The sequence below is a fragment of the Tachypleus tridentatus genome, chromosome 10 (genome assembly GCF_004210375.1).
Source record: "Tachypleus tridentatus isolate NWPU-2018 chromosome 10, ASM421037v1, whole genome shotgun sequence".
Taxonomy (NCBI): domain Eukaryota; kingdom Metazoa; phylum Arthropoda; class Merostomata; order Xiphosura; family Limulidae; genus Tachypleus; species Tachypleus tridentatus.
In genome coordinates, this window is record NC_134834.1 from 676,818 (window position 1) to 691,771 (window position 14,954).

Consider the following 14,954-nt stretch of genomic DNA (forward strand, 5'->3'; position numbering starts at 1 on the left):
AAGTAGCTTTGCGCGAAATTCAAAACAAAGAACACCAGTAACGAAAAACTGTTATAAAACAGGATATCATACGTTAGCGGCGCCTGATGAATATTATAATGTAGCTAGAACTTAGCGAAAAATGTGCAGGCTGGGTAGAACCAACTAAAACAGTATATCTTACGTAGAGATGGATGAACGCTATATAGGAGGTAATAGAATAGTATGTGTTAGAAGTAATAACAAATGATTATGTAGGAAAGTTGTATGTATTTCTGGTTACCAAATAATAGGATAAAGTGTTATATATGGTTAGTGATGTATATACAGCACGCCGTATTATGAACGTGGTAGCCTGTAAACTATAATATACAATGGTTTATGGGGAGTTTAGAACATTGTAAAGGATACTTTAAATAAAATTACCAGGTAGAAACTATAAAATGGAATTCAATATATATATATATATATATATATATACATATTTTTTCCCCCTTTGAGAGAAGTCAATTTCAAACTGAACACGAGACAACGCAATCATTTTCACGAGCCGACGTAGAATGAGAGAGTCAATAATCAAACTGAACACGAGACAACGCAATCATTTTCACGAGCCGACGTAGAACTTTATTTTCATGAAAGTTTTGTACATACTTGTAGATATATACGGATTGTGCACTGCAGAAATAAACATAAATATCAAACGACAATTAGAACGAATTATTTGGAGATACAGTTCTTTAAATTACTAGATACAAACACATCTGTCTATCTTACCTTTCAAACCAATCAGTAAGATTAATGAAAGTATGACATTCAAATAAAACTAGGTTAACTTTAGATAGTAAAAATAATGTGAGAAGGAACGTTGTTAACATTTCTACAAACACACATTGGGAATCGAGGGGGACAGGTCCCCGTTAAATTATGTTGTTTTTTTAATCTTGAATTTTACCAGAAGGAAAAGTTTAGTTGTTTTCAGTTATATATATTAAATGCATTTATTATAGTGTTATCATTCTTTGGAGAACTGAACTATACGTGGATAAGCGAGGGTTATTTCTTGTTGTGCTATCTTTATAAATAAATCTACTTTTAAATGAATAGAACCTTTTATAATGGACCAAAAGAGTTTGCCTGGGTGACTTATTTTATTGCTTATTTGTAGTTAAGCACAGAGCTACACAATGGTCTATCTGCGCTCTGCCCATAAAGGGTATCGAAAACAGGTTTTTAGTATTGTAAGTCCGCAGACGTGCCGCTGTGCCACCGACTATTGAAAGAAAGCGTTAGCTCATTAATATGACACATAAATAGAGCAGATTTTTTGGCTTGTTTTATTGAAATCCTGCATTTAATACTGTAGTGTATCAAAAACAGTTGCGCCCATCAAATGGCTCAGCAGTAAGTCTGATAGCTTATAACACTAAAATCCGGATTTCTCTACTCATGGTGGGTTATACGCAGATAGCCCATTGTGTAATTTTGCCCTCAACAACAAACGAAAGTGAGAAAAGCTACCATCCCTCTGGTGGCTCAACAGAACATCTGCAGGTTTACAATGATAAAAATTGGGTTTCAATACGGTAGCGAGCAGAACACTGGAGATAGTTCATTGTATATATATTTTTTGCTTAAGAACACTCAAACTGAACCACTTAAATAAAATTTATTAATATATTAAATCTTGTAGCCTAGCATGGCCAAGCGTGTTAAGGCGTTCGACTCGTAATCTGAGGGTCGCGGGTTCGCATCCCCATCGCGCCAAATGTGCTCGCCCTTTCAGGCGTGGGGGCGTTATAATGTGACAGTCAATCCCCACTATTCGTTGGTAAAAGAGTAGCCCAAGAGTTGGCGGTGGGTGGTGATGACTAGCTGCCTTCCCTCTAGTCTTACACTGCTAAATTAGGGACGGCTAGCACAGATAGCCCTCAATTAGCTTTGTGCGAAATTCACAAACAAATTAAATCTTGTGGTAGGGGTTGAGCTCAGATTAATATATAGGGTTTTATCATGGCTAATGTTTGCAGTAGATAAATAACGAACTCGTCTTTTATTACGTTATCGTAGAAATGTCGATAACAACACATTGATGTATGAAATATTGATTCGTCGTTGGTTTAGCGGTTAAGGTTGCATATATCAGATATCGAATTACGACTAAGCTTTACGTATTATGTTATTATGGCTGCCGGTAAAACACGTGGCTACTGACAAAACGCTGTAAGAGCATGCTCAACAGTGTTACTTTAACATTCTTGAAGATTCATACTCATAATCAAAGTGGTGACGAAGGAAAACATGAGTCAAAAAGGTCAACAAAAATGAATCTGTTTAACCGAAGAGAACAGTATTAACAAAACAAAATAATTATTTTATACAGAACACAAAGCGAAAGCTTAACAGCAGCTGTAGAAACAACATTAAAACTAACAAATATCCAGCACAGATAAGAATAATAACCACTCACCATTTCAATTGACCCATAATGGCGGCGACTGAAGACCCCTCGCCGAGCTGCAAGGTCAGTTGATGAAGAACTGGAGGAAAAAGAAAATATCAACTGTGTCAGTTGAGACAAAACATACAGGATAAATGTACAGAAAGATAAGAAAATATAAACTGTGTCAGTTGAGACAAAACATACAGGATAAATGTCCAGAAAGATAAGAAAATAAAACTGTGTCAGTTGAGACAAAACATACAGGATAAATGTACAGAAAGATAAGAAAATATCAACTGTGTCAGTTGAGACAAAATATACAGGATAAATGTACAGAAAGATAAGAAAATATAAACTGTGTCAGTTGAGACAAAACATACAGGATATATGTACAGAAAGATAAGAAAATATAAACTGTGTCAGTTGAGACAAAACATACAGGATATATGTACAGAAAGATAAGAAAATATAAACTGTGTCAGTTGAGACAAAACATACAGGATATATGTTTGTTTGTTTTTGAATTTCGCACAAAGCTACTCGACGGCTATCTGTGCTAGCCTTCTCTAATTTAGCAGTGTAAGACTAGAGGGAAGGCAGCTAGTCATCACCATCCACTGCTAACTCTTGGGCTACTCTTTTACCAACGAATAGTGGGATTGACCGTCACATTATAACGCTCCCACGGCTGAAAAGGCGAGCACATTTGGTGCGACGGGGATGCGAACCCGCGACCCTCAGATTACGAGTCGCACGCCTTAACCAACCTGGCCATGCCGGACTCTTTATGTACTCAACTAAACGGCTGACCCTCCCGGTTTAGGGTTAAGCTATGTTCAAGTACTAGAACAATCAGAAGACACTTGAAAATCGAACTTCACAACCAAAACAAGGTGACAGAACAAAAATTCTTTTACGAGAGAACACGGCATCACACCAAACATGCTCGCCCTTTCAGCCGTGGGAGCATTATAATGTGACAGTCAATCCCACTATTCGTTGGTAAAAGAGTAGTCCAAAAGTTGGCGGTGGGTGGTGATGACTAGTTGCCTTCCTCTAGCCTTACACTGCTAAATTAGGATTTGGCTTGCGCAGATAGCCCTCGAGTAGCTTTGCGTGAAATTCAAAACAAACAAACAAACCTTAAGTCCATCCCGTATAGCCTTGTTTATTTCCTGTTTGTGTTTTACAAGCGCCAAACTATAAAACAAGGAATGTACTTCTGATTCCTATGTTGTATTTTGAATAACATGAAATTCTAACTCCGGTTTAATATAACTGTTTATATCATCAGCCTAAGATGATAACTGAAGACTGATATTGACCTTAAGGAACTATTTTTTTGTTAAATTATAAAATAAAAGGTTCTGTTGCTGGTGTGAAAAACAAACAAACACTTATTGGATCTATCCTGCGTCGACCACCTTTATGAGTATCTTTAAAAAATGATAATGATTTATGCGGTCAAACGCTGTTTCAAGATCTAAATTCACAATAGCTTAACGTTCCGGCCCGGCATGGAATACTGGGATTGACCGTTACCTTATAACTAAAGGCTGAAATGGCGAGCATGGTTGGTGTGAAAGGGATTCGAGCCCGTGACCCTCATATTACGAGTCGAGTGCTCTAACCACCTGGCCATGCCAGCCCTCGATTTAAGGAATACAAGTATTTGTAATGTATTTAGGAAATTTTGTGGTACGGATTCTTAGACACTGGGGTGAACTGAAAGGTTTGGTTTGAATTTCGTGCAACGCTACACCAGAGCTATCTGCGCTAGCTGTCTCTAATTTAGCAAAGTAAGACTAGAGGGAAGTCATCACCACATATCGCCAACTATTGGACTACACTTTTACTATTATAACGTCCCCACGGCTGAAAGGACGAGCATGCTTGGTGACTGGGATTCAAACCCGCGACCCTCAGATTACGAGTCGAGTGCTCTAACCACCTGGCCATGTCAGGCCCATCATATCTGCATCCTGAGAATGGAAAAAAAAAGTTCTCCGTGATGAAAAACAGAGGAGACGTAAGAAAATCGTATCACTTATTGCAAGTCTACATGTACACAGGATAAAAATTTCTCGAAGTTGGGGGTTTCACGTGGCGTAATAAAACGTTTTTCCAGTATCACGTAAGCAAGAGTTCCATTACATTATAATATGGCATCGATTACAGGTATTAGAACCGCCTAATAATTTGATAACTAACTTTGAAAACAATTTGCTTAGAGGAAGGTGGATTAAACTAACTATTTTTTAAGGATTTGTTACTTTGAACGTGTATTACACAAACTAACAAGTTTTCTCATCTGAATTACAACTGAAACTATATTTAAACTGACGTATCAGCGTTTCGGTTTTCTTATAGTTGCTTTGGTGGATCGTATGGAACAACGAGGAATGTTTTATAGCTCTGATTTAAAATCATGGTACAGTGTCTAACACAAGAAGGAAAATTCAAAATTATACGCCCTCTACCGGCACAGCGGTAAGTCTGCGGACTCACACCACTAAAATCCGGGTTTTGATACTCGTGGTGGGCAGAGCACAGACAGCTCATTCTGTAGCTTTGTGATTATTTATAAACAAACAAAACAAGGTTATTCTGTTCACGCTGTTTTTAAATTTTTATTTATTAGATAGTAGAAAAGATCCATTTTGCCATTTTCCGTTGCTGATAAGTAATGCGATAACAGATATTGTAGATAACGGAATAAATAACATGAGGTCAAAATTGACGTCACAATTACAGAATGATGAAAATGAAACGTTGAGTGGCTGCAATTACAAAACAGTTTAAACATATTGTTAACCCTGTAGGATTAACTAGCAATAATGAAAAGTTAACTAAGTTAACTAATAGCGAACAAGGTAATACATCTACTTTAGAATCACCCAGTAGCCGAACAGAATATTAAAACCGTGTATAACAGCTTAGTAATAAAAAAAATGTTTGTTTTTTATAATGATTGCTATCATTAATTACCTTAAAGTATATCGAATGTAATATAAAGAAGTCGGGCCGAAAAAAGTGACATGGACATACAGTGGAGATTTATGTCTGATGTACTATGGTGAAAGCGAATAATTGTGACTAAAAAACGAATTGTGTCTGTATTGTAATACTATGATAGGTAACAAATAGGGCGTATGAACTTCTATTTGTCGTGGTTATTAAGCTATGCACAACAGTTTTGGGAATCGTGTTTACGTTCGTACAAAAGTCACAGCAATTCTAAGTTAATTGAAATATGTAATTTGGTCGTTGTTTTCGGGATGATTATTGTATACGGTTATTGGTGCAAGATAGAAAAATATCAAGATATTCCGTATAACCAAAAATTAAATATGAATTATTACGTAACTTAGTTAATAGTTGAAGCCAAGGATGACATCAGAAAAAAAATGTAGGTCAAACAAAGTGTGGAATTGGAATAAATTAAATTGTACTAAAAAAAGTTAATGGTTTATTATAGATTAAAATATTGTAAAATTCCTCAGTTCGAATAATTTATTAATTATTTTTTCCGTTTCTGGGTGATATAGGTTGGTTTTGAATTTCGCGCAAAGTTACACGAGGGCTATCTGCGCTAACCGTCCCTAATTTAGCAGTGTAAGACTAGAGGGAAGGTAACTAGTCATCACCGCCCACCGCCAACTCCTGGGCTACTATTTTATCAACGAATAGTGGGATTGACCACCACTTTATAACGCCCCCACTACTGAAAGGGCGAGCGTATTTGGCGAGACGGGGATTCGAACCGCGATCCTCAGATTAAGAGTCGAGTGCCGTAACCATCTGGCCATGCCGGGCCCTGTGTGATATATATAATTATAATTTTAATAATTATTGTATAATAAATAATAGTCAACGACGCGACTGAAATTTGTAAAACGATAGGTTGAATATTTTAATAAAAGGTTTTCAAAATTAATTCAACGTATTACGACTTCTGAGGTTATTAAAATACATGAAGGAAATCATTATATTAAAATGTTGTTGTTGTTGTTTTGAATTAAGCACACAGCTATACAATGGGCTATCTGTGCTCTGCCCACCACGGGTATGGAGACCCGTTTTTAGCGTGTAAGTCCGCAGACATACCGCTGAGCCACTGGGGACGATATTAAAATATCATTCATTACTTGAAATATTCGTTGGAATAATTATTTGTAGATGGTCCAGATAAGAATGATAAGTTTGTTATGAAAAATTATGTATGAGATGAATATGTTTTAATTTCCTTATTTAAAAAAAACTGGATGTTTAGTTTCAAACTTGTGAAAGGTAGGTTGGTTGTTTTAACAAAAAATATTAATAAATATCTGTCTTTCTAAACTCCAACAGATGCCTTGTTTGTAATGGAGTTCGGTGAAACTTTGATGTCTGTTTCTCCATTACATCAACTTGTTTCCAAAGGTATTTGTTTCACTCAAGCCTTTTGCGGGCTTTATTTCTCTCTACATCATTAAGGGCAAACACGTGAAGCTGAACGTGGATGCTCAGCGAAACGTCTACGGGCTTACAACGCTAGAATCCGGGTTTCTATTTCCGTCGTGGGCAGAGCACAGATGGCCCATTGTGTAATTTTGTGTTTAATTACAAAGCAAAACAAAACAATCAAAACGCTGGTCGGCAGATACTTTTAAATGAGTGATTTTGTAAAGTTAGAAATCGACGATTTCTGTTCGATACACGTGTTTCCTAAGAGCTCGTAAAGTGCGCGTTAAACAACCTAAGTTTGTAATTAGTCTGTGATACGACGAACCAGTCAGCCGGAACTTTCACCAATCATATCACAAAAACCCAGACAGACAGACAGACTGCTAGAGATAGCAAAGCTACTCTTTTAGTTCAGTATTTATAACGCGACCTCGTTGTAAAGCAACAACTACGTCTGTAACACAGTTTGTAACACAAATTGTCTCCAACAAAGCCCACATTTTGGTCCAACATTTCTAATAAGACAAACAAAGGTTAAGTCCATTTCAAACAGTATCGCACTGAACAAATATGTAAGAGGAAAATACTTTATCAAGACATGTATCACTAAGACATATAACAGCTTTGATGACTGACATGAACTTACGTATAATGTCAACACAGTACTAATAAAATCCAAACATTATTCTGTTAAGAATGATTACATACTTAAGATGGTTACTAGCGAAACGATAAGGATTTCTGTCGTTGTGATAAAACTAGATAGAGTAGTGGTTACATACGTTCTTTGATTTCAGTATATACAATGATTAGTAGGAGAGACTTGGTATTTGTGCATGTATTGGCTACTAGGTGGTAAAAGGATTTTTTTACATGTATTGGCTACTAGGTGGTATAAGGGATTTCTGTATATGTATTGGCTACTAGGTGGTATAAGGGATTTCTGTATATGTATTGGCTACTAGGTGGTATAAGGGATTTCTGTATATGTATTGGCTACTAGATGGTATAAGGGATTTCTGTATATGTATTGGCTACTAGGTGGTATAAGGGATTTCTGTATATGTATTGGCTACTAGGTGGTATAAGGAATTTCTGTATATGTATTGGCTACTAGGTGGTACAAGGAATTTTTGTACATTTTTTTTAGTTGCTGGAAAAGTCAAAGAATATTTGCACTTTTACTCTTTACTAAAAGAGTTAAAGAGTACTTGCATTGGGTACAAAGGGTATAAGGGGTTTCTATACGTATTTACTGGGGAAGATAAAGGATTTCTGTACTTGTAATGGGTACTAGGTAATATAAGAGATTTCTGTACATGTAATGGGTACTAGGTAATACAAGAGATTTCTGTACATGTAATGAGTACTAGGTAATATAAGAGATTTCTGTACATGTAATGGGTACTAGGTAATACAAGAGATTTCTGTACATGTAATGGGTACTAGGTAATATAAGAGATTTCTGTACATGTAATGGGTACTAGGTAATATAAGAGATTTCTGTGGTTGTAATGGGTACTAGGTAATATAAAAAATTTCTGTGGTTGTAATGGGTACTAGGTAATACAAGGGATTTCTGTGGTTGTAATGGGTACTAGGTAATATAAAAAATTTCTGTGGTTGTAATGGTTACTAGGTAATATAAGAGATTTCTGTACATGTAATGGGTACTAGGTAATATAAGAGATATCTGTACTTGTAATGGGTACCACGTAATATAAGAGATTTCTGTACATGTAATGGGTACTAGGTAATATAAGAGATTTCTGTGGTTGTAATGGGTACTAGGTAATATAAAAAATTTCTGTACTTGTAATGGGTACTAGGTAATACAAGAGATTTCTGTACATGTAATGAGTACTAGGTAATATAAGAGATTTCTGTACATGTAATGGGTACTAGGTAATACAAGAGATTTCTGTACATGTAATGAGTACTAGGTAATACAAGAGATTTCTGTACATGTAATGATTACTAGGTAATACAAAGAGATTTCTGTACATGTAATGGGTACTAGGTAATATAAGAGATTTCTGTACATGTAATGGGTACTAGATAATACAAGAGATTTCTGTACATGTAATGGGTACTAGGTAATACAAGAGATTTCTGTACATGTAATGAGTACTAGGTAATACAAGAGATTTCTGTACATGTAATGAGTACTAGGTAATACAAGAGATTTCTGTACATGTAATGGGTACTAGGTAATATAAGAGATTTCTGTACATGTAATGGGTACTAGATAATACAAGAGATTTCTGTACATGTAATGGGTACTAGGTAATACAAGAGATTTCTGTGTACATGTAATGGGTACATCAGGTGATACAAGAGATTTCTGTACATGTAATGGGTACTAGATAATACAAGAGATTTCTGTGCATGTAATGGGTGCTAGATAATACAGAGATTTCTGTACATGTAATGGGTACCAGGTAATACAAGAGATTTTTTGCGCATGTAATGGGTTACTATGTGATACAAGAGATTTCTGTACACGTAATGGGTACTAGGTGATACAAGAGATTTCTGTACATGTAATGGGTACTAGGTAATACAAGAGATTTCTGTGCATGTAGTGGTTACTAGATAATACAAAGAGATTTCTGTACATGTGATGGGTACTAGGTAATACAAGAGATTTCTGTGCATGTAATGGGTACTAGGTAATACCAAGAGATTTCTGTGGATGTAATGATTACTAGGTAATACAAAAGATTTCTGTGGTTGTATTGGGTACTAGGTAATACAAGAGATTTCTGTGCATGTAATGGGTACCAGGTAATACAAGAGATTTCTGTGGATGTAATGGGTACTAGGTAGTACAAAGAGATTTCTGTGGATGTAATGGGTACTAGGTAATACAAGAGATTTCTGTGGTTGTAATGGGTACTAGGTAATACAAGAGATTTCTGTGGATGTAATGATTACTAGGTAATACAAAAGATTTCTGTGGTTGTATTGGGTACTAGGTAATACAAGAGATTTCTGTGCATGTAATGGGTACCAGGTAATACAAAGAGATTTCTGTGCATGTAATGGGTACTAGGTAATATAAGAGATTTCTGTGGATGTAATGGGTACTAGGTAATACAAGAGATTTCTGTGGTTGTAATGGGTACTATGTGATACAAGAGATTTCTGTGGTTGTATTGGGTACTAGGTAATACAAGAGATTTCTGTGCATGTAATGGGTACAGGTAATACAAAGAGATTTCTGTGGTTGTAATGGGTACTAGGTGATACAAAGGATTTCTGTGGTTGTATTGGGTACTAGATAATACAAGAGATTTCTGTACATGTAATGGGTACTAGATAATACAAAGAGATTTCTGTACATGTAATGGGTACTAGGTAATACAAGAGATTTCTGTACATGTAATAGGTACTAGGTAATACAAGAGATTTCTGTGGTTGTAATGGAATACTAGGTGATACAAGAGATTTCTGTGGTTGTATTGGGTACTAGATAATACAAGAGATTTCTGTACATGTAATGGGTACCAGGTAATACAAAGAGATTTCTGTGGTTGTAATGGGTACCAGGTGATACAAGAGATTTCTGTGGTTGGATTGGGTACTAGATAATACAAGAGATTTCTGTACATGTAATGGGTACTAGATAATACAAGAGATTTCTGTACATGTAATGGGTACTAGGTAATACAAAGAGATTTCTGTACATGTAATGGGTACCAGGTAATACAAGAGATTTCTGTACATGTAATGGGTACTAGGTGATACAAGAGATTTCTGTACATGTAATGGGTACTAGGTAATACAAGAGATTTCTGTGCATGTAGTGGGTACTAGACAATACAAGAGATTTCTGTGGTTGTAATGGGTACTAGATAATACAAGAGATTTCTGTACATGTAATGGGTACTAGGTGATAGAAGAGATTTCTGTACATGTAATGGGTACTAGGTAATATAAAAAATTTCTGTGGTTGTAATAGGTACTAGGTAATACAAGAGATTTCTGTGCATGTAATGGGTACTAGATAATACAAGACATTTCTGTGGTTGTAATGGGTACTAGATAATACAAGAGATTTCTGTGCATGTAATGGGTACTAGGTAATATAAAAAATTTCTGTGCATGTAATGGGTACCAGGTAATACAAGAGATTTCTGTGCATGTACGTGGATGCTCAGCAGAAACGTCTACAGGCTTACAACGCTAGAATCCGGGTTTCTATTTCCGTCGTGGGCAGAGCACAGATGGCCCATTGTGTAATTTTGTGTTTAATTACAAAGAAAGCAAACAAAACAATCAAAACGCTGGTCGGCAGATACTTTTAAATGAGTGATTTTGTAAAGTTAGAAATCGACGATTACTGTTCGATACACGTGTTTCCTAAGAGCTCGTAAAGTGCGCGTTAAACAACCGAAGTTTGTAATTAGTCTGTGATACGACGAACCAGTCAGCCGGAACTTTCACCAATCATATCACAAAAAAGACAGACAGACAGACTGCTAGAGATAGCAAAGCTACTCTTTTAGTTCAGTATTTATAACGCGACCTCGTTGTAGAGCAACAACTACGTCTGTAACACAGTTTGTAACACAAATTGTCTCCAACAAACCCACATTTTGGTCCAACATTTCTAATAAGACAAACAAAGGTTAAGTCCATTTCAAACAGTATCGCACTGAACAAATATGTAAGAGGAAAATACTTTATCAAGACATGTATCACTAAGACATATAACAGCTTTGATGACTGACATGAACTTACGTATAATGTCAACACAGTACTAATAAAATCCAAACATTATTCTGTTAAGAATGATTACATACTTAAGATGGTTACTAGCGAAACGATAAGGATTTCTGTCGTTGTGATAAAACTAGATAGAAGTAGTGGTTACATACGTTATTTTGATTTCAGTATATACAATGATTAGTAGGGAGACTTGGTATTTGTGCATGTATTGGCTACTAGGTGGTAGGGATTTCTTACATGTATTGGCTACTAGGTGGTATAAGGGATATCTGTATATGTATTGGCTACCAGGTGGTATAAGGGATATCTGTATATGTATTGGCTACCAGGTGGTATAAGGGATTTCTGTATATGTATTGGCTACTAGGTGGTATAAGGGATTTCTGTATATGTATTGGCTACCAGATGGTATAAGGGATTTCTGTATATGTATTGGCTACTAGGTGGTATAAGGAATTTCTGTATATGTATTTATTACTCAGGTGGTACAAGAGATTTCTGTACATGTAATGGGTACTAGGTAATACAAGAGATTTCTGTACATGTAATGGGTACTAGGTAATATAAGAGATATCTGTACTTGTAATGGGTACCACGTAATATAAGAGATTTCTGTACATGTAATGGGTACTAGGTAATATAAGAGATTTCTGTGGTTGTAATGGGTACTAGGTAATATAAAAAATTTCTGTACTTGTAATGGGTACTAGGTAATACAAGAGATTTCTGTACATGTAATGAGTACTAGGTAATATAAGAGATTTCTGTACATGTAATGGGTACTAGGTAATACAAGAGATTTCTGTACATGTAATGAGTACTAGGTAATACAAGAGATTTCTGTACATGTAATGGGTACTAGGTAATACAAGAGATTTCTGTACATGTAATGGGTACTAGGTAATATAAGAGATTTCTGTACATGTAATGGGTACTAGATAATACAAGAGATTTCTGTACATGTAATGGGTACTAGGTAATACAAGAGATTTCTGTACATGTAATGAGTACTAGGTAATACAAGAGATTTCTGTACATGTAATGAGTACTAGGTAATACAAGAGATTTCTGTACATGTAATGGGTACTAGGTAATATAAGAGATTTCTGTACATGTAATGGGTACTAGATAATACAAGAGAGATTCTGTACATGTAATGGGTACTAGGTAATACAAGAGATTTCTGTACATGTAATGGGTACTAGGTGATACAAGAGATTTCTGTACATGTAATGGGTACTAGATAATACAAGAGATTTCTGTGCATGTAATGGGTACTAGATAATACAAGAGATTTCTGTACATGTAATGGGTACCAGGTAATACAAGAGATTTTTGCGCATGTAATGGGTACTATGTGATACAAGAGATTTCTGTACATGTAATGGGTACTAGGTGATACAAGAGATTTCTGTACATGTAATGGGTACTAGGTAATACAAGAGATTTCTGTGCATGTAGTGCGTACTAGATAATACAAAGAGATTTCTGTACATGTGATGGGTACTAGGTATCACAAGAGATTTCTGTGCATGTAATGGGTACTAGGTAATACAAGAGATTTCTGTGGATGTAATGATTACTAGGTAATACAAAAGATTTCTGTGGTTGTATTGGGTACTAGGTAATACAAAGAGATTTCTGTGCATGTAATGGGTACCAGGTAATACAAGAGATTTCTGTGGATGTAATGGGTACTAGGTAGTACAAGAGATTTCTGTGGATGTAATGGGTACTAGGTAATACAAGAGATTTCTGTGGTTGTAATGGGTACTAGGTAATACAAGAGATTTCTGTGGATGTAATGATTACTAGGTAATACAAAAAGATTTCTGTGGTTGTATTGGGTACTAGGTAATACAAAGAGATTTCTGTGCATGTAATGGGTACCAGGTAATACAAGAGATTTCTGTGCATGTAATGGGTACTAGGTAATATAAGAGATTTCTGTGGATGTAATGGGTACTAGGTAATACAAGAGATTTCTGTGGTTGTAATGGGTACTATGTGATACAAGAGATTTCTGTGGTTGTATTGGGTACTAGGTAATACAAGAGATTTCTGTGCATGTAATGGGTACCAGGTAATACAAGAGATTTCTGTGGTTGTAATGGGTACTAGGTGATACAAGAGATTTCTGTGGTTGTATTGGGTACTAGATAATACAAGAGATTTCTGTACATGTAATGGGTACTAGATAATACAAGAGATTTCTGTACATGTAATGGGTACTAGGTAATACAAGAGATTTCTGTACATGTAATAGGTACTAGGTAATACAAGAGATTTCTGTGGTTGTAATGGGTACTAGGTGATACAAGAGATTTCTGTGGTTGTATTGGGTACTAGATAATACAAGAGATTTCTGTACATGTAATGGGTACCAGGTAATACAAGAGATTTCTGTGGTTGTAATGGGTACTAGGTGATACAAGAGATTTCTGTGGTTGGATTGGGTACTAGATAATACAAGAGATTTCTGTACATGTAATGGGTACTAGATAATACAAGAGATTTCTGTACATGTAATGGGTACTAGGTAATACAAGAGATTTCTGTACATGTAATGGGTACCAGGTAATACAAGAGATTTCTGTACATGTAATGGGTACTAGGTGATACAAGAGATTTCTGTACATGTAATGGGTACTAGGTAATACAAGAGATTTCTGTGCATGTAGTGGGTACTAGACAATACAAGAGATTTCTGTGGTTGTAATGGGTACTAGATAATACAAGAGATTTCTGTACATGTAATGGGTACTAGGTGATAGAAGAGATTTCTGTACATGTAATGGGTACTAGGTAATATAAAAAATTTCTGTGGTTGTAATAGGTACTAGGTAATACAAGAGATTTCTGTGCATGTAATGGGTACTAGATAATACAAGACATTTCTGTGGTTGTAATGGGTACTAGATAATACAAGAGATTTCTGTGCATGTAATGGGTACTAGGTAATATAAAAAATTTCTGTGCATGTAATGGGTACCAGGTAATACAAGAGATTTCTGTGCATGTACGTGGATGCTCAGCGAAACGTCTACGGGCTTACAACGCTAGAATCCGGGTTTCTATTTCCGTCGTGGGCAGAGCACAGATGGCCCATTGTGTAATTTTGTGTTTAATTACAAAGAAAGCAAACAAAACAATCAAAACGCTGGTCGGCAGATACTTTTAAATGAGTGATTTTGTAAAGTTAGAAATCGACGATTACTGTTCGATACACGTGTTTCCTAAGAGCTCGTAAAGTGCGCGTTAAACAACCGAAGTTTGTAATTAGTCTGTGATACGACGAACCAGTCAGCCGGAACTTTCACCAATCATATCACAAAAACCCAGACAGACAGAC

The 14,954-nt window shown here is 35.9% G+C and overlaps 1 protein-coding gene across 1 annotated transcript in view; it reads right to left on the reverse strand.

Moving 5' to 3' along the window:
* LOC143227919 (uncharacterized) overlaps positions 1-14,954 on the reverse strand; it is a 52,256-nt gene that overhangs the window by 13,545 nt on the left and 23,757 nt on the right. Inside the window, exon 2 of the mRNA XM_076459273.1 lies at positions 2,450-2,519. Coding sequence (XP_076315388.1) covers positions 2,450-2,519 — 70 coding nt within the window. The remainder of the gene's footprint in view (positions 1-2,449; positions 2,520-14,954) is intronic.